Below are 26,302 nucleotides of genomic sequence, written 5' to 3'. Positions count from 1 at the left end.
TGACGTTTAGAATATCATTTAGCTGAGTTCGAAAAACCAACAAGGTTTTGATTCTTGAATAAGTACATTTTTCATGGCGTTGAATGCACTTGAAAGCAGCCAGCGGCAGAAAAACAGGCAAATTGCAAATGCAAGCCAGGGCATAAGAAGACGACACTGGGCTGGTGACCCAGCCTTGACAGTATCAAGATTTTGAGCAGTTAGAAGCGGGTTCGACTCCAGCTTCTATGACAGTTTTGGTCAAAAATAGGCATGGTGGCTGGGTGGTTGGGAACAGTACGACTTGAGCATTGAGTTGCGCGCTTGAAACCTCAGCAAGCTGCAAGAATTCTGCTAAGTCTCGACTTGGCGAAAGGCCTATTCAACGATGATACTATTATTACAGTGACAGCTGAATAAGAGTGATGAAGAGCAAAGCGCTGAGGCTACGAGATGGGAAGTTACCTTCGTTGCACTGGGGCGGTGTGTGCGTGGGCGTACTGCCTGAGCTGCTGGACGCCAGCATGGACGGCTTGATGTCAGCACCCATGCCTGCTACGTCGCCTCCCGTGCCGTTACTTAGCTCCTGCTTCACGTTCTGTGGAACAGGATAAAAGTGAACATGAGGTAACATCAACAAACATGGATGAACATACAAGTTAATGAAGTGCATTTGAGGGTGCACGTGAAAACAAGTATTATTCACTGAAGAGTAAATGTGTCATAACCGCTGTGCCATTCCCACTAACTGGGAAACTCAAATCAAAACAAAAGAATTTTTCACAGAATTGTGATTGAATAATCATTTATTGATTTAAATACATACAATGGCAACAGACCAGAGTGCAGATTTGAATGAAATTGAATCTTTGTGATAATGTAACATTTTATGCTCTCTGCCAACCTTAGTATCGGGCATGAGGGCATTGAGAGAAGCATTGTTGTTGTTGATGATAGAGTTGTTGTTGGCATGGGAGCCTTTAGACCCGTCGTCTCCGTTGAGCACAGGCATGGAGGAGTCAGGGTCAGGTTTGATGTCGAGGGGTTCAGTTTTGATGGGGTTGCTATTCATGATTGTGGTTGAGCTCGCCGATGCGTTGCCGCTCTTGACGCCGTTACCAGCGTTGTTGTTGTTTTTTCGCCGTCCACCGCCGGTGGTTTTAAGAGGCCCGCCACCGCCAACGGACGCGTCATCTTTGAGCGACGCTGCGCCTCCGCCACTTGCTTTGGTCTGGCCGCGCATCGCACGGCGAACCTGACACCACACCTTATATTCATTACCGAATAAATAAATAAAACTAATCTATTGACACCACACCTTCTATTCATTACCGAATAAATAGAGCTAATCTAATCTTAAATTCGTAATTGAACGGTAAATTTAAATAGAAAAACAGAAAAACAACAACAGAGATGCCCGAGAAAATAGACAAACAATTGTTTGGGAGAAAATGCAAAAAAAACTCTAACATTAGAAAATGTTCGTAAACATTATTTATTCAATAATTATAGCGCAACATTATTCAAACTTAGTACAAAATCATGGAAATCTTTTAACTAAAAGAACTACCTATTAATTCTAAAAGAAATTTTCACTAGTACTAAAAATTATTTTCAGAAAGCACTGATCTACTTGAACGCAGAAAGAAACGTACCTTAAGTTTATAAGCTGCTAGCACCACGATGCTTTTAAATATTGCCGTCTATCACTAAATCGTCTTCTCATCTGAAAAAAAGAGACTGAATTTAGTGGAGGAACCATTCTAAGAAACTTTCTGATGGTTGATACAGATTTTATTCTATCATACTAACTTTATGCCGCCTCAGGTCAGAAAAACCTTCAGGTGTTGTTTCGAATTGTTTTAACTATTCATCCATTCAGACAAAATCATTCTTTCGAACAATTAAAAAAATAGCCATTTTGATTACATAAATAACATAATTTGTATTTTTCAGGAATATAGGTTAAATTCAGAGAAAACAACCATAATTTTAAACACAATGAATACCTAATTAAAAAAGATATCTGTGAAAATCGATGAAACATAAACTGACAATACTGAGATTAATGTACATCAAAGAGCTATAAATCGGCAGAGACGAGATGCATGTTGTAGCCTGCGACGCAGACATAAATCATTCAAAAGATCAAGAAGCTCCGGCAAAATGCCGTTCCACCATCGATCTTCAACGTTACGGCCACATGATATTTAGTATAGCTGCGTCAAATGGCAAATACAGTGAAATGTCACGAAAAGTGATGAGAACATGCGTAAACTTATGTTGTGATTGAGATACGCGTCTCGTTATTTCTTATTACGGTGCAACATGAAAATTTGCGGACGCTCTTGTAAATAATGTTTCAACCATATTACTAAATAAATTATTCAAAAATCGTCACGGTGAAATGCGAAAGAATCGTAGATTAATCATTTATACCGAACGCACCAAAGCTTTACTAGAGAGGGCGCCAAAAGTCAGGTACAAGTGCATTACACAACAGAATCTTGAGGATAGTGCATATCTGAATCCTTCAGTGGAAAGCGACTCAATCTTGCCGAAATTTTGGCTCCGCCAAGCCGTCTCTGAAAGCGCTCAACTCGAGCCAATCTTTGGGGAGGCAATTCCATATGTTCCCAAGAATGCGTTTATAAACCGGCCATAAAATAGACCTGCTCCTCCACCTCTCCTCCCGCTTCGCTCAAGGATCTCACGAGCCTTGTGAGGTTCACAAATCCCGGCACACGACTCCGCAACGCTCGGAAAATCGTCACGAAAATTTGCGCGTGAAAATGCAAGGGAAAATCATTTTCTTCAATATCAATTAGAATAAGAAATGAAAAGAAACAATACAACAGTAGTTTTACGGAAAAAATCGATCATTTTAATATAAAAATAGTGAATTATATTAGATTATAAACACATTGACAATAATTTTCTATTTCAGCCAGATAAAAAAGAGATATAGCAATATTTTCTTCTGCCGCGTTTGCAGCGAAAACATTCAATAGAACGCGATTACTAACAGGAATCGAAACAACGCACAATCGCTTGCAACTGAAATGCGACGCGAAGCAGGCACGCTGCTTACGCGGCTCTGTTTTTGTCGCTAAATCCCGGCAAAGTTTTAATTGTTTCCACGATAGGCATCGAGCGATCAGAGGATCCATGGCAAAAACAAGGTTTGGGCGACGGGGCTGTAGGTAAGATACGAGAGTTCGGCCAAAATAGAATCGGCGCATGAACCAATGCAATAAACTGCACACTAAGCGAAGACTGTAATGTAATGTTAAGTAGCTGTTTTAACGTTCATGGACAGATTCAACGCTTTTGAAGAGGATTGTTTACTTTTTATTCCCGTAGCTGAAAAGCAGTTATAAATACAGTACCTATATAAATATAAATGTTATCGAAATTATGTAATTGTAGGTATTTATTTATTATATGTAATGTAGTTGAACAGGAACACCTTCAAATATTTGCGAGGATGAGCAATCTGAGACTTCGAAGGAGACAAATAAACAAGCTGAGACAACCATGGGTAATAGAAGTATAGAAACAAAACATGCATATGTAACACACAGTCAATAACAATGGAATATATAAGTGAAGTCATGAACTAGATAGTATTATCAAGTAAACTAAATAATAAAAGAATAAGACAGCAGGAGCTGGCGCAAGAGGAGGCTATCGTGAGCGGCTCTGGGATCGAGGGCAAGTTTGCACATTAGTTGACTCAAGTTAAGTCGTAATTTGGGAGCGAGCCTGTCCTCTTCGACCATCTTTACCCCCGACCACGGGGAGGAAGGAGGGGGGTGAGGGGCGCTAAGATACGAGAGGAAACAGAAAAAAGTTGCTGTACATGCAAGGTAAGAATTATCCTATTCGTAAAAGGAACGAGGAGTTTTATAGGAAATGTTCGCTAAGAATAAACATATGCTAAAATAAAAAAAAATATTACAATTAGAAAAGGAAGTAAAGGAGAGGACATGAGAAGGTAACAGCCTGATTGAAGACAAGAGAATCTATGAATAAATGCTATAAATAAAATTTCAATAGCAGCTTTTTCAATCAGATACATATTCATTCTCCAAACCCTCAATCGCCAAAAAAGATTCAGTTGTTATCAACTTATACCCCGCTGCGTATTTAAAGCTACAGTTAACATTTTATCGTGGAATAATTCTAAATAATGAAGTAATTACAACGCCACGTGATTGGCGTGACTTAAAAGATAGATACACTGAGCAGACATCTTGGCAATGGGGGCTTTTTAGTGAGTGATTTCGCTTATAACAAAACAAGCTGAATATCCTGAGGCCGTATTAACACGACATCATCGGTCAATATAATGTCATAATTTGTGATCATAGTCGCGATTTTTGATAGCAAATATCGGGTTATGAGGATATCTCAGTGATAATATGATTACAATGTCTGACACATCACACAAATAGGTTGAGTACAATGCACGACGTTACAACAGTATTGTGAGAGCAGCACCGGACACACAACAGTGTCAGTAGTATAAAGGCTGACGTCATGCTAGTAGCGTGAAAAAATAACCGTGCATTACAGCAGTAGCATTAGAATAATGCATAACATCACAACAATAGCGTTGGAATAAGACAGGACCTGACATGAGTATTCCAGTACATGAGCGCTATACAAAGTCATCAGCGTGAAACTACAGCACAACGTTCATACGTGTTAAGGTCTGGATCTGCACGAGCCCTTACAGGTCTCGCGGTTTCAGACTTGCGTTTAGACTTGCGCTGCTTATCACGAACATCGGTGATTAGCATGGTAATTTATGGTAAGCTTCAAAAGCTTAATATATTGTCCCAACAAGCGACCCTCCGTACTCATGCAGGCTTGCGGCTTTTAATGAGATGGCCTAACGACCAACATTGAATAGAGTTCACAAAAAGAGGTCACCTTAAGATGATATTTACGGGGTTAACTTTGAAGGCCACACAGCAATATTAGAAATGAAAAATGAGGCTACGTAAAAACCATTAATGAGATTAATATATATATTGTTCTAACTTCGAATCAGGGCATTTTTAATATGAAACTTTAGGATTTAGTAAAACAGGCTAACTATAATAGTAAAATAAATAGAGCATTAATACCAATACCGTTTACTCAGTTATTTTGTAATCAATGGAAGCTGCGGAGATGCATTGACAAGGACCTGCAGAAGTAGATTTTTTTTTCGCTATATTTACCTGCATTGAATAGCTCAACAATAGCTATTTTTTCATTAATAATTTCGGCTGTTGTTAAATTTACATAATTTACATTTGGGAAAGTGGTAATTGTTAAAATTTCAATAAAAGGTTTCAGAAGTTTCTATTAGCAAACGTGATTGTTCCTTGCATAACTTGATATTTTGAACAAATATATATACATGTAATTATACCAAGACCTAAGTCTGTGCTTATGCCGAATATTTATTAATATTGTGGTATTTATCATAATAGAGTTCGCAAGAACTAAATAGTAATGCATAAGCAGCCGATCATGTGATGGCGAGGCAGTCCGGGAGCACGAGGCGATACAAGCTTGTCTCACTGTAACTCACTAGCTGGCAGTAGAGTCCGATTGCGGCCTGCGACTCGGGCGCCGCTATGACAACTTTTTCAGAATTGAGCCTAAATTCGTCCACATTGAACCATTCAGCGGATTTGACAAGATAGCGATGAAATTGAAGATGAATGAATTTAAAATGTAAAAATCTAAAACGAGGAACTGAATATCAGGCTGAAATTGAGCAAACGATTGTATAAAAATTTAAAGGAAGAAATTTCACATTGTGATGCAAAGTATATATATATATATAGTCAGATGGGGTAAGACAGGACCGAAATCACTAACAGGCATGTAGCATCTATACCATGAATAACTAAAAAATCCTAAACTTATCACAAGGCGTGGTTATGCAATGGGCTTAAAAACTACAACTCAGACTTATTGCATACAACACAGTTTTCTGTACAGATTAAAAAAAGTGAGCTGGTCCCATCTTACCCCATTGGGGTAAGATGGGACCAGGCTGGGGTAAGAAAGGACCAACAGGTAATTCTTATGTTACAAGGTTTTTTAGTAAAAATATTAATCTGATATTCAATATTGTCCATCTAGAAACACATTATTTGATTAAACAACCATTTGTTATTGTTTTGTGTTGCAGGAAGTCAACTCTAATATCAGTCACATTGGAGTTTTTGCCACGAGAAAACTTCATTAAGCATAGAAATAGAAGGTTGGCTTTGATTCATTGTAGAGCACTGCCAAATGCTGCATGTATATTCCATTAGTGTCATAGTCTGAAAATTTATAAAATTGGTAATAAAACCAATGGATAGTAACTTAAGAGTCGGACATCATGTGTTTTCTTGCTTCTGCCGCGTTTGAAGAGTTCTTTCTGCGTTTCAATTCGAGTTTTGTGGCCAGATGTAGCGAGGTCCCGAAACTTCCAAGCAGGTATTCACCAAGGTAAATTTTCGTGCGACATAATAACCCTAGACACATGACAGTGCAGGGTAGCAAAAATATTAGCTTCAAAATATTAAAATTATCCTACCGATCGAAATGTATGTTGCGACCTATGCATGACTACTGAATACCTCGGATGATGGGAAGCCTACACATGCAAAGGTATCCCGGACTGAACTATTCTCACCTCCTCCAGCGCACACACAAACGGAAGAAGTGCATTTGTGGTGCACTTCTTCAAACATAGCCCATGCCCTCTCACAAAATTGTGATAATAATTATTTTTTTATATTTCACACAGTGATTTTCCCCCAACCACTCTTGCACATTGTTCTGCAGCTCACGAATGGGAAGAGACATCCCTATTTTCTTCATCCCCATGATGCAATGCACAATAGTATGCTAAATTTATCTAATTAAAAAAGCTAACAAGTTAGAATGGTTATTTTAAGCAAAAGATGAAAATTTTTACCAAAATACTCCATGTATACTTATGCACAATAATATATTCATTTAAAAGCTATTTTTGAAAACTATGGGGTAAAAGAGGACCATTTGTGAGGTAAGGCAGTACCATTTATTGGGTAAGATAGGACCACTTGTGGGGTAAAACAGGATCATTTAGTGGTCCCGTCTTACCCCATGTCCGGTCCTTTTTACCCCATTTTAGAATAGTTGTCAGGCAGTGATGGTAGCAGGTAGGAATGCCTAGTATGTCTCAAAAGTTGCTTATTACTTGAGGTTACCTGCCTACATCCACAAACCTAGCCAAAAATTTTTTGTCATTAGACAGAGCTTATTTCCCAAACAGGGTTAACTATTTTGTGACCCTTCTTTACATAGGTTTTCTTTGAAAATTAGCCAGAAATTCATTATTTGCAGAAGAGGGTTGAAACAAGCACTGAAATGACAGACAATGATTGTTCTAACATATTCTTTTGTCAAATTACATTCAGTGCAATTAGAATGCATGCCATGGGCCGGTCCTTTCTTACCCCATGAAGGCTGCGATCCTGTCTTACCCCATTAGACTATATATCAGATAGAGTATCACCGAGCAAAGTAATTATTGGTTGACTCATCCACTGTATTGATGCTGGATAAAATTACGACTCCATGTTTATTTGAGAAATAGTGTCTTACTGACGAATAATAATAAAAATGTTCGGCCAACAAAAGTCTAACAGTGCGCATTTGTTTAGACTCAAAGTCGGAATTAATCACTCATAAGCTTAAATGACTCAAAAAGCGATTTTTGATGAACTTGTTCAGCACGGAATCGCATGACCCATTTAATAGTGAACGACACTATCGACAGGACGGCTTTGGAGTGCTGTAATAATTCTCCCTCCACTCTGGACTTGGCGGCAGACTATCCTGGAGTTACGAGTTAAGCTTCCAGATGACATAAAGACCAAGTTGAAGAAAGTGATCGCTAAAGAATGAGTAGTCAGAGGATTTCCAGATTAATCCAGATACTGACAACTCTTGACAAATAATATCGACCAAGTTGACGAATCGCATGTTGTTGAAATATAAAAATGTGCATATAATAATTTTGGTCAATATTATTGTTACATATATTGGTTTTCTATTGTCTGAGCGAGTCACTGACGAATGAATTAGCTGTAGATAAAGTAGCAGCAACCAAAAATGGGCTATCATTTGAAGCCACGCGCCAACACTTGGCATAAAAAGAGTTATCACAATAAAAAATATTTGTTTAATACAACCTAACTACACTCTAAAAAGCAATATGTACACTGCATTGACTGTAGTAGCACAACAGCACCACAGGGGCGACCAAGCCCAAGTCGGTGCCAAAGCGTGCATTTCGAAACATAGATTGGGTTAAGTTTTCTTTTGCCAGATTTCAGCCTTGAAAAAACGGGGAAACTGATGGTTTGAAAAGCGAAGGAGGGGGCAAAGTGGACAACAAAAGAGGAGGAAAATGGGTGGAATGCAGCGCCAATTCCTCCTCTCATAGCCCAGCGCATAGCACGGACCAGCTTAGCTCAACCGCGCTTCGACACTGGCAAATAAATTCGTCGACACCACGGAATTGATGGTAAAACCAACAAAAAAACGATCATTTCATAATAATATATAACTGATAAGTTACAAAGTAATTATTCATACATCGAAGACAATTTTAACATGTTGACTCCGAAGTGGTACATATGCGTAACACAAAATGTATTTCTCCAGGACGTAGTGGTACATAATTCAGGTTGCCTAAAATCGGCCAAATCCGAGAACAAAAAAGGCCAAAAAAGGCCGATAACTCAATATATACTAGTTTATTTGTAGGTTCCGCTATAAAAATTCCATTCAATATCTTTTTGCAGTATTTAAAATTTAATTAGGAAGTACCCCTATCATAAATTTTATCCGGCCAACGCAATTGAGAAAAACTAGATCACGGAATTTGTCCGGAAAAAATGACCTTCTGGCAACCCTGTTTAAAAACAGTACAAAAAATGAAATAATAGTGCAAGATGAAGCAATCGTAGTCAACGTGTTAAGATTTGATTCCTACAATTTAAGAAATTGTGAATGACGAATGTGTTAGTTAGAGCCATCTTCATTTACATCGGATCTGAACGCTCATTATCATCGATTGATCTGTGCTACCTCATCCTTGGCAAATATTATTTCAGATGAATGCCTGTTAATTAATTTATTCAAGCATGTTCGTATTTGACAGATTTTTGGTGGCGCCAAATGTGATGCGTCATCTTCAAGTTTACACCAATTAATTTTGTTGCTCGGTTCAATGTACAAAGTTATGCATTTAACTATTCCAAAGCAAACTGCAATAAAGATGAGTCCTCATTAAAATTCAAAAAAGGTCATTATCATGGGCACTTTTTAAATTAAAAGGTGTGAAATTATTATTTAAAAAAATTAATTTAGAGGTCATGAAGAAGATGTCCCAAAATTCGAGCCTGAACCATTCACTGTTCAAATGGCAGCAGAAAGTAAATTCGGTTCATGGACGAGAGATAAATTCTGTCGAAAAGTTATCCTACTCGTATCCAAAATAGAGGTGAAATCTGCGAAAGTCTACGGTAAATGGTTAACATATTTAAGTTAGTTGGGAGGTCTGAAGCAAAGCAAATATGAAGCTGGACCCAGAGGGCTCTGAAAGCTTCTTAACGTCTATATGTTGAGTCCATCATTGTGCTCCAGAGGGGCTCATACGCTAGCAGCTCTTTGGCTCAACAAACGAGATGCAAATTTGAAATACAATGGTGAGAGCGACGGGATTTTGATGCTGATAGTCAAGAAGTGTTTGCCGAATCAAAATTCATGCACATTTTAGAAATGGAGAGCAAAAATTGAATTATTGTGAGTAACATATATCATTTCTGACAGATAGAAAAATTTTTAAAATAAATGGAAACCCGAAGACGTGAAAAAATTTCTAACTTGAACAGCTAAAACTGTTATTGTGGTAGACACGAAAAAATTAGGTGCTAAGGTTTTCCGAAAGTGATTTTGTGAGAACGAAGAAGATATTGGCTGGAACAATTGAGCAATGACATCGCAAAAGAAACATGATAGCTTCCATTCCTCGCAGTATCACTCATTTTATCGGGTGCAACGGAGAAGGAAAATTGTTATCGCATTGATTCCTTTTAAAACGCCCAGGACTTCACTTTACAGATGAAAACCCAAACAACGACTTACTTTAATTTCAAGAGGAAATAGGTCTTCAGAAATATAATTAATAAATTTATTTTCACAAAAACTGATAAGAAATCAAACTTTCCACGTAACGCACCGCTCACAGGCATGTAAGGTAAACAAAGGAGCTATAGAATAACACGCAACTTAACAAAGAAGCCTGAATGAGCCGTAACACAGAGAAGTAGAAGCACTCGTCCATAGTATGGAGCCAAGCCATGAACTTTGTAGCTGAAGGCCAGCTAAAAATTTCTATCAAAACAACGTAAAATTGTAGGGAAATTTTAAAGAGCGAATACGGGGACATGGAGGTCCTTAAGCGAGAAAACAGCTTCCCCTTTAAGGCACACACACGCACCCCTTCTTCCTCCTACTCCTCCAACCCTTCTGCGTCTCCTCGCCAAAAGCATATTTATGATGCCATTAGCTTGGTGTCACTTACGTGTTGGTTGCCTTCGTACGAAAAAAGATAGCAGCGCTAAGGCAAGATTCTCAAAAACCGTAGGCAAGAGTTGAAATTAAAGCAAGCTGCAGCAGCAAATTGCTTCGTGGTCGCGCTAAGCTCAAGTGAGACAAACCATGCAGTTTCGGGGTGCACAGGAGCAAGGTCGGCTGCAGTGCAACAACACTGAGAGATGCAAGAGAACAAATGAAAGTTCACTCTGCAGTGTTTTTCGTATTGTTACGAGGTAAGATCGGATACATTGAAGGCGGGAAGCGAAAAACGAGAATTTCTTTCTGTAAAATGAATCCTACCACACATTTAGTGCAAACGTGAACTTTTCGTGCAGTCAACGCCCCGCAGGAGTCGGCATACACGATACACAATCGTGTGTATCACAGAGCGCAAAAGACCCAGAAGTAATGGCGTACTGGCGTGTCAAGACAGCACTGCTGATACAGCTAATTGTGCTCAAGCACCGCTGATACGCACCAGCGGGAGCCCATCGTTACCGCGCGGGAGGCAAAGAGCCTCTTTGATACACCGCGCACCAATTCCCGCCTGCCTTGGCCTTCCTGTAATTGGTGCCGTGGTTATCCACCCATAATGTACGGCTATAAACACGCACCTCTCAAACGATAGCATTCGAGTACGTAACTTTAAACAAAACTATTTTAATACTATTTTCTACAATTAGAGTTGAACGCGTATTTCGGATCAAATTCTCGTCGCTCTTTCATAACAATTCCTTCAGCTAAAAGACCCTTTTGTTTTCGCCAATCCAGGATTCACGTTCAATTGTTAATTTATGAAAACGAGCTTGATAATTTTTAATTTCACACTCACATTTCCCGCGAATCAGTTTATCCCCACATAAATGAGATAATGGCGCCGTGGTAGAAACATCACAGTTCTCTGCCGCCAACACTTCGACTTACTATTAATGATCAGGAAAAATTTAGGCGTCTTCGTTCAGAAATTCAGTGCTCATTGCAACAGGAACGAAGAACTAGAACAAGTTATCGAGCAATTACAAATACGAAAATAACAAACATTTCAATAAAAAAATTAAATATCAGTAACTTTCGTACCAAGATTTTATAACATTGTTCACGTTCTGACGAAATGGACTAATCAATCTAGATATTCGAGCTCGGTCACAATTTATATTTTAAATCGTAAGCCAGCGCCCAGCAGCGTAACCGTGCAAGCATCGTGTCAGTTCGCCCGATTTCGCGCAACGGGAAAAATAATTGTTGAAGTCACGACTTTTCTAGGTAACTTTAGGCACTATTAAACTTATGGATGCTCATATTCAGCAAAAATGCAAAACTGGCATAATATGAAACTTTTATAATGATGCGATGAAGTAATGAAGAAGGTAATTCGCAAGTGTTAAGAGAACAAACCATATAAATACGGAATTATTCTCACAAGCTAGATCAAGTTGTTATAGAACCATCAGAAAACAACAAAATCGACTAAGAAAGTTCAGGAAATCAAAACTTTCCTTCCACGTACCAAGCGCAGCGCTCACTCCACATCGCGATCAATGTGGCAGCGACGGCAGAAATTAGTGTTCACGAACACAATAACTTACATCGCTACACCTACTTGTTGATAGTTGCTGCGACACGTACAGGAGGCATCATCACCAGGCACGAAATCAACGTCATTTCTTATTAGAGTTCAAATTGATTATTTGTTTATTTATTGAAGAAAAGTGGTTAACCCGATGGCTCGAGGAAAAGCTCCACATTGAATTAAAAAAAATTAAATATACGATCATCACCGAATATACGAATTGTCATCACTGCCATCATGCGCGAATTACCGAAGTCATAAGAAGTTCATGTACAGCCCATGACGAACCCACGTACCACGCAGATGATAAAAAACAGAAAGTCACCATTTGCCTGGTCTCGCTGGACGTAACAATTTCTTCGTTTTTAATAAACAGGCGAGAAAAGCCCTGAAGTAGAGTGGCGATATGAGAAAACGAATCGGACCAAGACCCTAGCATGTCAAAGATGCAGCATTAATCGAAGAACACAAACGATTTGCGGCGATTGATTCCATGGCGGTACAGTGAACAGCGGGTATTGGTCTTGCATCGTAAATGTGAGGTCAATCAGCAGTGAATCTTCAGCAATACTTTATTGCATGATTAGCAATTAGTACGATGACCATAATTATTGACGAGACATTCTAAATTATTCAACTCGCAGCCATGGCCAAAATTGAGTTTTGCAAAACGAACAGGTTGATAACTTATATCAATGTACAGCAAGATTAGCAAAATATATGGTCCGAAGAAGACTTTTTTAGATAACTGGCATCTTGTCTACCATAATAATACAATGTGGTTGGCGTGATAGTTTTATACATAATTTACATATATATGAATAATTGCGAAAGAAAGCAGCTGATAATCTTAATACTGAATAAATACTAAGTGTGCAACTAACGTAAAATTATTCATGTCCCAATGCATAATTTCATCCATCCATCACAAATGAACATCAATCATGTTCATGCAGCATACGCATAACTGGTTAAATTTATGTGTGAACGAACATACGTACGTGTTATGCAAATCTTCCAAATACTTACATTACTTCTGACACAGATCAGGCTGGTGGGATTAAAACTACAGGTGCAGCACTTACATCGTCCATACTTCGCTATAATGGTGGTAATGTATGGAAAACCACGACAGAACGCGATTAGCAATGGCCACAGAGATTTCCGTATTTATTTCTGTGCATGTCGTCAAGCGCAACTACATGAAGTCATTAAATAACTTTCCCAAATCTGACTTTCGCGCGACGGTAGTTTTTACATTCATTAAGTACCGCGAGAACATCATCACACAATTGATTTTCCAATACGGCTTGTGAAGATAACATTTTTTCGATGCCAGCTTTGATATATTCAACACTTAGTCGTGTAACTACATGCAAATTCATCGAATGCTGCAGGCAAAAACCAAAAGTATAGAATCGAAGCAGAACATTCAATTTTTCTTAGTTGGTTTTAATACAATTAAGCGTCTCCACAAATCTCAGGAGACAACCTCAATTTTTCGGGTGTTCGTCTAGTGTTCACGTGCAGCTTCTATCTGCACAATTTTCCGAGAGAATTATTATGCAGAAATGGTGAAAGTAATGGAATAAATTTCGGATACGAGAATTCGTGAATTCCTAGAATGAAATAATTTAAAGAAGTGAATATAAACCGAATATTTTGTAGCGGTATGGAATGAAGTTACTGGGAGAAAGTGTATAGAAAGTATTTTTTGCATAAGAAATTGTAAAATATGCAAGAAAATTATAGAATGTGTACAATGACTTTTAGTATTGTAATCGAACTTCATTTCATCAGAATATAGTTATAATTTTTCATTGTTTCTTCATAAAATCGCAATCTTACTAAACAAAATTTCAACTTATGCAGTGTTCCACTGACGAATTCTGCCATATCAAGTCCTAGTAAGCTCACATCAAGCAACAAAAAAATTCCAAGATACGGACAGTATGCAGGCTAACCCTACACCCCGACTCCATTTAAGCAGGCAATTGTAACTCAAGTTCAACTCGACAATCTGTACACGGCAGCGCTTCACTACACTCGATACTGGAGTCAATAATCGATTAGAAGAAGTTGTCGGTGATGTGATATGTACCACAACCTCGTGGCACCCATGCTCTGTTGTGAATTGTTGCTTGCGAAGTGAAGAAATGTGCCGCAAGGGCTTCTGTGGAAAGGCAGGCTCTAGGGCCATTTAAAGTGAAACACAAACAACCGGCCTTCTGTTGGAATGAAGTGAGAAGATTGGATTAGAATAATAAGCAGAAATAGCACGATGAATGAACCCAAACTGATTGAAACTGATTTATGGAGCTGATACCACAAGTGGGAGAAGTCTGTGGATCAGCAAGGTGCAACGTGGAACAAGCCTGGAGACGAGCGAGTGGGCTTTGGGGGAGAACTGTGAGGTGGATAGTGTGAGAGGTATAGTTATGAGTATGTGAGATTGTGAGGAGTGGGTGAGGTTGTGGGGAGAGTGGGTGAGATTGTGGGGGTAGCTATTGGAGTGGTCGCAACAAGCGGTTTAATGAGAGCGTCTCACGCACGCAGCATTTGGGGGCGCCTTGCAGTGTTAACTAACTATGGCTTATTGATTTGCTGCTATAAGTGATGTCACGACACCAACCACGCCTCTCCACCGTCATCACAACATGGTGGTGTTAGGGTGATGCAGGACACCAATTGTGCATTAATCTTATTATTATTATTAATCACGACTCCAATTGTGCATTAATATTATATGCAATAGTTTGCTCGAAATGAACGAAATGACGTCACTTGAATGCATAACTTAGAACGCATTGTTCTAAACCCATTATATCGAGACGTCACTCACCATAATATAATCACTATAGCACAATCAATATAAATGTTCAGTACACTATAAAACAAGCTCGAAGCACCTCTGAACAAAAACGAAACCACAAAAATTCGTCGCAATTTAGGTTCTAAGTGAATAATGTTTAGTAACCTACGCTGCTGCGAACAGTCGTGACCCCCGGCAACAATTTTGTACTAAAAATAGTCCGTATTTTCCATAGTGGATGCAATCACTGAGCAAGCTGCATGACCTAATATACGACTAATGCAAGTGACGCGTGCAACGCTGAATCAGAGGTGAGTCGAGCGAGGTGTTCTTCATTTACGATGATAATTGAAGATTACCATGAAAGCGTCGAGGAGTTATATTGGTAATAAGCAGTAATGTGAACGCATGCCAATCGCATGCTAAAGCGACTCAATTCTTGCACAGGAGCTTTAAGTATATTACGTTTTGACTGCCTAACGAAGAAACGTGACATACGCTGGAGCAGGTGGCGTAATGGCATCGTAGATTGTTTTGCTTTGTTTATGCTTAGTAATTTAAGAGTTTCATTTATTGTGAATAAGCGTAATAACGATTCCAACTCTTGATACAAGGTCAGAGTTATCCAAAAAATTATTCTAACACAAACACAGGGGTTAGGGAAGGTTGATTTTGTATTTGCACGCAGTACTCAAAGTCACTCGAAAAATGTGGACGATGCAGGCAATTCACAACCGGTATTATGTTGGGATCCGAGAGCATGGAACTATTAATTAGCTGAGAACAATTTATTGATATTCATAAGCAGACGGACTCCTCGTTCAGAGCCAAGAGATTCGTGGGAATTTTGAAGAGCTTTCTGGGATCTCAAAACCGACCTGGGCCTATACTTTCAAAAAAAGTTAAGAGATCGTAAGTTCATCAGCCAATCATTGACGGCCTTTCAAGCCACTCTTTTAAAAACAGTTAAGAGATCGTAAGTTCATCAGCCAATCATTGACGGCCTTTCAAGCAAAATCCACCAATCATAGACAAGAAAATAGTGCGTAAGTACTTACGTTCACTTAGCGAAATTTGAAAGTATGGCCCCTGCAGATGAACTCATTTCCAGTCAGAGTTGAGGGCTCACAAGCCTGTCTCTTCTGGGCATTCAATCGTACGGTCAATAGCTCTTCTATTCAGTCCCGGTCAATAATGCGTGAAACCTACTCGCAATAAAAATATAGAATCAGTAAGATATCAAGTGGAAGCACGAACTACGAATGAAAATAATATAGCTTCCCTAATAGTCACTAGGTTACAAATGCTACGATTACTTGCTATTGATGATGAAATTTACTAAATATTTATACGTGTTTAGAAAAATTGTACAGAAATTTGACAAATTTCATAGTCGGGCGTTAATCCAGTAACCTCCCAACAACAAAAAAATTGCGAAAAAAAGAATGAACGGAAAAAACAAACTATTGCTTAACCGCATACTTGATCGAAATTCCGAGCACTCAGCTCAATTGAAAATTGAATTTAAAAATTGTTAGGTATCATCAGTCTAACAAGCAATTGATCGAGGTACGTAAGAATTCAGAATCAATCAAGGGCATTTGTTTCAACAAACGTCAACGAGATAATGTTATTCGATCTGCGGCGTATATTACTGAAAAAAAAATAAATACTGCGTCCGTTGTGAATATGTCTCCAGTTGTGGAATTTGTCGACTAAAAACTAGCGAAGAGTATAAGCACGAGGGGCTGTTCGTGGTGGATGAGAATCATCACCATGACTCGTAGCATGCATGTGCGTGTAAGTGTCGCGTACAAATGTCTAAGTAATTGCTGATGGATAACCATCAATTATGGCTGAAATTGGTCGATACGGCACTCAACGCTGCTGCTCAGCCAACACCTCCTACCTACGTACCGCCCCAGACTGGCCCTACTGAAAAAAACATCGAACTTTTTCTTTCTACAGAAGAATCAGAATAGACATGAGAAACACCTATAACACGTATTTTAAAATACTTTAGATTGAAGGGCCGTTTGAAACTATATTTAACGATCTATGTGATCCTAAAAAATTTTTGAATTATTTAAATTATCTACATGCCATATGTTCAGATATAAATTAAAAAGCGTTCACATCCCTAAGAAGTATTAAAAATTACTTTTCTTTTTTGACATAGCCAGAACGGCAGCGTTTGAGACAATGTAAACCGTTAACAAGAAGTGCCAGACCTACTTTTAATGCTGGTTCATGGCAGGCGCAGGTAAATCAAGAGCTGACTTGTAGTCAGTCTTGAGCCATCATCCAACTTTAATTGGTACACTCCGTGACAAACAAGTGCTTTGTCTCGAGTTGACTGTATCGAACGTCATCAATCGTGGAATGTTCATGAACATGAAAAGTTGTGCTGGGCGTATGATGGCAAACTTTATTCTTCCCTCAGCTAGGAAATAAGCGTAAATTATCATAGGTAACTTGGAGTTGTTTGAAAATATTTAGTATTTCCGTCTACAACACTCATCCACAGATAAAGTTACTAATTTTTATAATAGATATTAAACGAATTTCACGTCGATTTAGTGATCTGCTTTGAAAATATTTGTCGGTTCATGTGTTTGCTCTAATATCAGCATAGACTTATAATACTGCTAAGAACATTACGATTGTATCACATCCAGTACCTAAATGCAGAGTTCTTCAAGTTCTGACGAATATATTCAGTAAAATGATTCTTCACTGAATTTAGTTTATCAATTACATTTGTTATAAGTGAGCGGTAGGTTCGTAAGCCTTGTATAGAATATCAATGTTGGTGAAGTCTCAGTTTGAATCATGAGCTCAAACTTATCTATTGCGGTGATACAAATAGAAACGAGTTTAATAAATTTGTAGTCCAAATCATAATTGCGGCTGACGTCAAACGAATCGTTCTGGTTTCAAATTAATAGTTTCTGCCAGCAAATATAAAAAATTCGGACATACACTGGAATATTCGGTGACATCACAGTCACTTCATTTGCATTGATGCCGTGCACAATAATGTACACGATCGCACATGAAAAAACAGTCTCCTCTGCACGAATGATTTTTTAATGAAGAATACATGCTGGTGATTAGTAAATTATGAGCCAAGTCATAATCTTGGAAAATTAAATCCACTGATGACAAAAGTATAAAACAAAAATACGAGATAAAACTAAAATAATATACATCACACCATGTACAAAAAAAAACGCTGTTCGAAAAAACGGAAAGGCAAGTTATCAGTTACACAAACATTCATATTACTTCTCAAGGTCATAGTAACTCGTACAGACTAATATGAGAGCATAAATATACATCTCTCCGGGAGGTTACAATTTAAGAGTAAACTGCATAATTTGGAGGAGTGAAGCGTCGATGTAAGCAATTGGGCAAGCAGTGCAGTGGGCACCATGAAGCATTCAGAGCAGGCACGAGTGGGTGGCGCAATGATGACCATGTCCATACTGTACCCTAGCAGGGTTGCACCCAACAACTGCTAAAACTGAACAAAATTACTAAGAAAAACAGAATTGAACGTTGCGCAACTACGTCTTCAGAAACTGACGACCGGGTGTCGATTGATTGCTAGATAACGACCAGCTCTAATCAATGTGAGCTGCAAAACTATAGCAGCAGATCATCTATTAAACTCAAATATGTATTCAATTAGTGCATGGTACGCAGCGTCAACTGTGGCAATAAACCACTATAAAAGGATGCAATCAATTATAACGGCACGCCACACGAATACTGAGCTGGACACTTAATTGATAAAGCGGTTTAAAAAACTCTTTAACAGATTGTAATAAAATTATGCACATCCCGTTAGGCTTGGATATAATTCATTTGGTTAGACACATGAAGTTTAGCTGGGAAAATTCTAACACGAGTTAACAGTAATGCAGTGAAGTCGTAAATCTTGACTGGGAAAAGAAGGACTGAATTACAAAATTCTTAGTAAATCCGAATGATTGCCAATTTGTGCCGTCGCGGGAGTGTAATGATCAACAGAAATGGGCAGCATTTGAGTTTCACACATGGCAGCGTTCATGAAATAACTTTTGAAATTATAAGGAACATTTGTCCTTAGATGCACCCTACTAATTGGAAACTTTTACGCAAGCTTTCTTCCCCGAGTATGCATAGTTATTGAAAAAAACGTAACTTCCATACCTATAGTTCAAGAAATCACAATAAGAACAACTTAACAAATTATTCCGCTCTGATGGTGGAATAACTACCTGCATTATATACCTCAGGCAAGAAAATCTAGCGATAAGAAAATGTTTAGGGGCTTTTCTTAAACAGAATTTTATGTAATTTGAATTACAGGCACATAAACTGTAGTGGATGATCATTCTCAGACTTGCGGATACTATCATTAATTTTCAATGTTGAATACGTGAAACAATAGTCAACGAAGAGAACAGCAAGTTGACTTAAAATATGTTATGTTAATTTAAATATGAAATAAATTCTATACTTTCCATGTTTTCAAGTAGTTAAATGTGCTAATTAATGATATATAAACAAAATTCAGGACCTGAAAAAAGATATATTTTACGCCCTGGGCTCAGAAAGTCGAGTTAGGATGAGCAAACACGCTGATCGTGATACGTGCCTGCAGGAAAAAAATCAAGTTGGTAATCGACAAGTGTGTGGGAACGAATACGTGTCGCTCCGCGTGATCTCGTCTGACCGCCATGATACCGACAAGCGCGGCGACGATAAGGTATAACAAAGCTGAATTAATCCTTATATTTACTTTTAAATCTATGATAAAAATGCAAAGGCCTTAATAACAGTGATTTAGAGGAAACGGATCTTTTCTTTCAAAAGAAACATGCATATTGTTTTTCTTAATTTGTAACGTAATTTTTCACAGTAGGCGCGGCAACTAGACACAACTCGTTGATCACTATCGTGAAGTGTGAGACATAATTTCAGCATTTTTCATAAAATCTAGAGGAAATCTCACTCAAAAACACACGGTGGCGAACGAATGATACATGACAAGGACAAAATGGACGAGAAAGCGATCCATAACAGGACCCACGTCAGCGACGGAGAAGTGATCGCGCTCGAGACCACAGGTTAGCGCGCCTCTCGAGACAGCAAATAAAGCCAGGATAGCCATTAATAAGCAACGAGATGGAGGCAGCGACGCTCATTGGTTAACCAGAGCTTATAGAGGAGCGGCCGGTGCTCGGCCAAAGAGGAGAGAGAGAGATGACGGTTCCAGCAGCAGCCGAGAAGGTAATTCAGTTTACCACCGAAAGACAAATAATAAAACAACCGAGATTAAGAGCGGCCAAAAACCTTACAAAAAATAGACCTAACGTACACCTGAGACACAATCAAGCAGGTACACACATCGGTTTCTTTATTAAACGAAGGCAAGTAGGTAGGCCTAGCGATACACAAACATCTTCCATGGACACTTTGCGGTCATTACTTGGCGTTTAAAGGAGATCTCGCATTACTGAATATCTTAGGAAATGATTTGTGAAAACTTCTTCACTTGACTAAAGAGTTAGAAATTTTCAAATTGACCCACAACTGTGCACAGTGAGAAAGCATCTTAAAATATTTCTGCCAATTAAATTGAAATGAACTTTAAAATGTATATCGTAAAGATTCAATGGCACTTTACGGCGAAATTGAAACTCTCGTAGCGAACAGTAGTAACTTTATACATTGTAGAAACCTCACGTTTTGAACAGTTATTTTTCTGAGCGAAGTTCATAGCTTTGATATTTATTTAAATAGCGACCGAAAGTACCAGTAAAATAATCCAGGAAGATAATTTCCTGGATAAGCGGATAGCAATATGAGTCTGAGTAACAACATTCCGGATTCAGAACGGATAACAAAATAAGTTTTTTTTTTTTTTAATAAGGCCTCCCACACTCACCATTCCAACAAAAAGGAATTAATTTTATTAATTAAAAACAGGGAATGGTTTCATGTCAATGATCAATGAAATAAGTCTTGAATCCAAGAAGTGTTACTTTCTATATATATATATGCTTAATAGTGTCTTGATTGTTAAACAAACAAAACACATCAAATATCAAAACAAATCTTTACCATTATACATTGATTGGATACACTGATTCAGGTGAATGTAAAATTAGAATTACTCGGAATTAGATATAGGGCTATGAGACCGATGAATAAGAGTAAAAATAATAATCAGATGCAATCGCAAAGTCATAGCTTAAATTTTCAAAGCTATCCAATCACAACATGACTATTCAGATAATAGAGGAGCAGACAAAGCAAACACTACACAAATGATTACAAGCATTAATCGTGTTCGTTTTCGCAAGGAAGATATTTAAAAAAATTTGTTGCTTGCGGTATATGCATGCACGTACAACATTTTTCATCACCTGCTGATTTTTCACATCCCGCTCTCACGAACTGCTATACCAGTGCTCAAATTTTCAACACTGATCGCGATAATATAGATATGTTTAGCGACACAACACATCCTGTAAAGCTCACACCTATACAGCCACTCAGGTAGCTGGGAACTGAAATATTCAGGAGTGGAAGTATCTCCGCCCCAGATAGTCACGTGTTGGGATACAGATCTCGACGCACTTCCTCATCCAAACGGAAAACAAACACTGATGAGAAAGACGCACGGAAAGCTGCGGCTGTCAAAGGAAATGATGGCGGACATTTTTCACGCACTCTCGCTTCCGAGTAATAATTCGACGAATCAAAAAATTACAGAGACCACGATTTATCTCACCTAAAAATACAATTCTCGTCCAAAAGGTACCTGGTACGTAGTACTACATTACAATAAATAACAGCATTTGGAACGGTGTCCTGATTATCGTCCAACAAGTGACTGCTCTTGCGGAGATGTTATCCTACAATCACTGACTTCATCTTAAGATGGTATAGCTCAGACGGTCAGGCGCATTATATCAACAACAAATGTCGCTGCGCGTGCTACAAGTCCGAAGTTCTGAAGTTAGATCTGTCACAAAAAACATGACGGGTTGTGCAGCAGAGACCAAATGAACTGTCAGCAGGAAATGACGGGTTTACTCACGCGTTCCTAGCCTCGCATGGTCGTGCCGTATGTTGACAGCTTGTCTGATCAAGTGAAATGATGCATTCATTTGCATTGAATAGCATGGCCCGTGAGCATGCATGCACCCACCACAACGACCGCGTGCTGCTTGTATCGACACGGGAAACCTTGGTGCCGGGTTACCGGACTCCCAAAGTCTATACAGTCACACTTAAGCTCGGAGCTTTAAAAATTTGTGGCGAACTTAAATCTATGAATTATCGAACACCTAAGAGATTTCTCTAAATATCAATGAATTAATTAGCGGATTAAAGTTATGTCCTCGGCAGGATATGTCGTGGTATTTTAGGTAGGGCCATGACTATAAACCAGGAAATGCCTCAGCATGTGATGAGCATCTGGAATACTTAACAACAAAACACGCCCCATATCTGACTGCTTCATCTCGGTGACCTCAGAACAAAGAAATGTGACATTTGGTTAACGGGCATCAAGTGCGTGCTGTGATCATTGGTAATGATGACTACGTCTGCGACACCATCAAAGCTAAGTCTGCGACACCTTACAAGCGTAAATAACACTCAAGTGACTCCACATCGTGAAGTTATTACTGTGATCGGACCGGAATAATAGAAATAAATCCAGTGAGATCACAGGATCAAAGTCGTTTAAGGAATGTCACATACTAATTGATACTAATATATGCAGCATGCTAATTGATACAAAAATATACGTGACAACGAATCATGTGACCAATGCACATAAAAAGCCAAAACAAACAATTCTCAGGTCAACACATGAATCGAGGAATGTGATCTAAATAACAGTAGATCTTAAGGTTCCCAAGCCAACTTTCAAATCAGGTTACAGTATCAAAAATGTAACAAAATTTGATTATTTTCTTGTGGCCAGCTAACAAGGTTTCTGAAACCACAAACACAAAAATATGAAATAATATTAAGGTCTATAATCTATATATTCAGGTATTCGCAGACTCGAGGTCGCTCGCTGACCGTACGCGCCGTCAGCAGCAAAAGAAAAACGCGGTGGGAGAAAAACTCGTGCGCTTCGTTAGGGCTTTCGTATAACTCGGCGCGAGCAGCTGACAAAAACACATCGCAAGAAAAAATGAGCATCGCGCAAGTTGCTGCTGCTGCTGCTGCTGCCCGCTCTTCTTCCTTCACCGCGTCGCTCCAGGGGGAAAAAATGCGATGCAATCAAGTTGGCCAAAGGAAAAGTTGTTGTTAGGAGAGAAAGAGCACAGCAAGTTCCCTGAAAATGGGATCAGCGCTGAGAGCATTAGGCAGAAGAACAGACGTGCCAGCCCAAAGTGCGAGTTATAACGAGATCAGCAGCAGCGCTCAATTAAACTTTAAAACAAGTAATTCTGTACAAATCCGAGCAGTTAAGACTATTTAGCGCCAGAACTATGCAATGTTTCAGATTATTTAAAGCGGAAACTATGCAATGTTTAAAACTATTTAGCGCCGGAAACTATGCAATATTTAAAACGAATCAGCTGGACTTTTTTTCAACAGTGGACGGGGCTAAGGATGTGTCAATACCAGTTCAAGCATTTGCCACGAGTATGAATGCGAACACGTAACGGTCTAAACAGTAGAACTAACGCTCGTAGTAGTGGCTAATAAAGCCAAATAAAAGAGTTGAGGTAAAAGGTCAAGTCCAGCGGCAAAGTCAAGAGGTTCTGAACAAAAGTATTGTTAATCAGTGGTCAAGCACTCTACGGATTGGACAGTGCATAGTTCTGCTTCGACTTCGGCAATTTGCAGCCATAGTTAGAGACAGCTGAGCTATTATACGATATTTTCGAGGTATTGAAATAGTGATCGAGTCTCTTAGTTGCCTCAGGTCCGCGAGTATCGTGAGGATGGTAAGTTAAGATGTAACGCATGCTTTCAGTGAGGACAGCATCATATATGGTGAGTAGTAAGTTGGTGGAGGCTCTATATATAGAGCACAGTTGTTAAGAGAGGAAAAAATTAAATGGCTAATTTTAGATGAGACTGCGAATGAACCTTAAACTGCGATTTTGTAAAGAAAGCAAGAAATAAGCCCAAAAATTTAGATTATCCTTCGGAACAAAATATTGGCTGATAGCCATCGCACGACACTCAATCAAGCAAATAAAGTGGTTGATCATAAAAATGACGATCATGAAATTCATCACAAAGTGATATACGAAATAAAATTCATGCTAACCAAATATATAAAGTAAAAGAGAACAATTCCTAAATTATTAATGATTATATTTCAGAGACTAGCTCAATCGTCCGTTAAGTAAAATTAATACTAGACTTATAAATTGTAATAGAGAAAATACAAATAAATTGTAGAGACTAAATATATGAAGAAAATAAGAATATGAAGTAGAAATGCAGAAAGGAAGCTGCAATCAAACATTTTTATTAACGATGTGAAACCGATACGAGCTGAAAAAGTTGTCGCATAAGGTCGCATGAACCGAAAGTGGAAGCTGTTAAATCTCAATTGATTATTACAGCATGGAACTGACAATCGTGGATGTGTACGGCTGACAGAGGTGGATGCGCCAATAGACTGCCAATACGATGACTCCGGACACGTGCTCATACACTCAAGTGTAGAAGTGACATGATACGTCAGTGCGTGATTAAGACGTAAGTAGGAAAATTATTATAAAGAACAAATTTCCAACGGCTCAATGAGAAAGAAAGACTATACGGGTACAATTATCATCAATTAAGATAGATAAACAAGAAATTTCTTCTTTTTTTTACATCAGGTTAGAAACATTAACCATTAAAAAAACAGCGTGTACATCCTTGTAATACTCACATTGCAGACGCTGTCAATGTTGCAGGTTGGAATGATGTGGCGGTAAACGTCTCACCAACATGATCGTTACATTACAATCTGAAACAAAAACCGCACTCGTTATCATTTGAAAGATATCAGTAATCGAGTAGCTAATAATAAGCAATTGCAAGTAATTACCTGGTAGCGAGTGATTAATATCAGAAAACAACATAGATATGAAGCAATAAACATGAAGCTGCCATTTGGTATATGTGTACAGGGTATAAAGCTGATATATTAACGAGTAAGAATAAGACAGCCAGCAAGCAATATCTGCCTGCGTTCCGGTGAACAGATGAAAAAATTACGGACCGAATGAGAGAGGATGAACGTGTGTAATGTTGGCGCGAGGACGAGAATAGGAGCGTGCACGATGGAGTGAGTGTAAGCAATGAGGGAGCGTCGAGGGAAGCAGCTGTAATTGCAATGCAAATGAGGGACGCGCGCGAGGGGAACGAAGAAGGCGATACGAGGGGGAACAGCTTCACGGCATTGCGGCGACACGACACAACAACAACACTGAGAAGCACGGCACACATCAAGCGGATTGTTCCATAACGTGCAGATTATTACTTATCGCGAGCACGGTAAATATCCCGCAGCACGTTATTCAGTAAGTAGCACATTTAAACATCGCGTAGCATTTTTTGGAATTGAGAATGACATTAAATATCGCGCAGAACATTATGTACTGAGCAGTACGTTACGAACCGTGTAACGCGTTACATACCAAACCACCCGTTGCATATTGAGCGCAAGGAGCACATTACATATCGCACAAAACAAAGTTTATCGTGCAACACGCTACTGACCGTGAATCTCGTTACTAATAATGCAGTACGTAAGCACAGAAAAGCACGTGTTAGGTACCGAGTATGTGATCAGTGCGGTGTTTCTCGTTACTGCATGTTTAACACGATGAATAATTTGCCCACTGATAACTGGAAAATAACGAGCGACGTTTTACAAATGCACACAACGGCCCACGTTCGTACGTATATAGATGCATTTCACTTCTATATAGCGTTGGTAGCCGGAGTTGATCAGACAGTCAACAAGGAACAAAAAATGGTGTGCCAGTATCTCACACGTTGCCGTTAGCCAAACCAGTCGTTTACATGAGTACTTCTCAAAAGTATAACTGTCAACAATCCAATATTTATTAAAGTTATCAACGCCGAATGACCTATCGTTGTATTTTCCGCTCTATAACACGCTGTAGGCGACGTTATTTACGGAAACAACTCAGTACGTTCTAAAGTTTTAACGCCGTTTGATACAGGGTGACGCACGGAAACTTCCTGATTTGAAAGCTCAATAAAAAAAGAAATAGTAAAGATATCACTACAATATAAATTTT

General features: G+C 38.8%; 1 protein-coding gene across 3 annotated transcripts in view; it reads right to left on the bottom strand.

Moving 5' to 3' along the window:
- Positions 1–26,302, bottom strand: part of LOC108678157 (collagen alpha-1(I) chain) — a 142,869-nt gene that overhangs the window by 10,227 nt on the left and 106,340 nt on the right. For 2 of the 3 annotated variants that reach the window (XM_018166507.2, XM_018166508.2), the window contains exons 3-6: positions 24,922–24,999; positions 1,635–1,705; positions 884–1,234; positions 445–577 (exon numbers count right to left, since the gene is read on the bottom strand). In XM_018166507.2, coding sequence (XP_018021996.1) covers positions 445–577; positions 884–1,222 — 472 coding nt within the window. In that variant the 5' untranslated portion in view covers positions 1,223–1,234; positions 1,635–1,705; positions 24,922–24,999. The remainder of the gene's footprint in view (positions 1–444; positions 578–883; positions 1,235–1,634; positions 1,706–24,921; positions 25,000–26,302) is intronic. The other variant, XM_047885081.1, reaches the window with a different exon arrangement.

Source organism: Hyalella azteca, unplaced genomic scaffold (genome assembly GCF_000764305.2).
Source record: "Hyalella azteca isolate HAZT.00-mixed unplaced genomic scaffold, Hazt_2.0.2 contig2099, whole genome shotgun sequence".
NCBI lineage: Eukaryota > Metazoa > Arthropoda > Malacostraca > Amphipoda > Hyalellidae > Hyalella > Hyalella azteca.
Note: the sequence above shows the minus strand (reverse complement) of the source record. Positions and strands in the feature narration are given on the sequence as shown.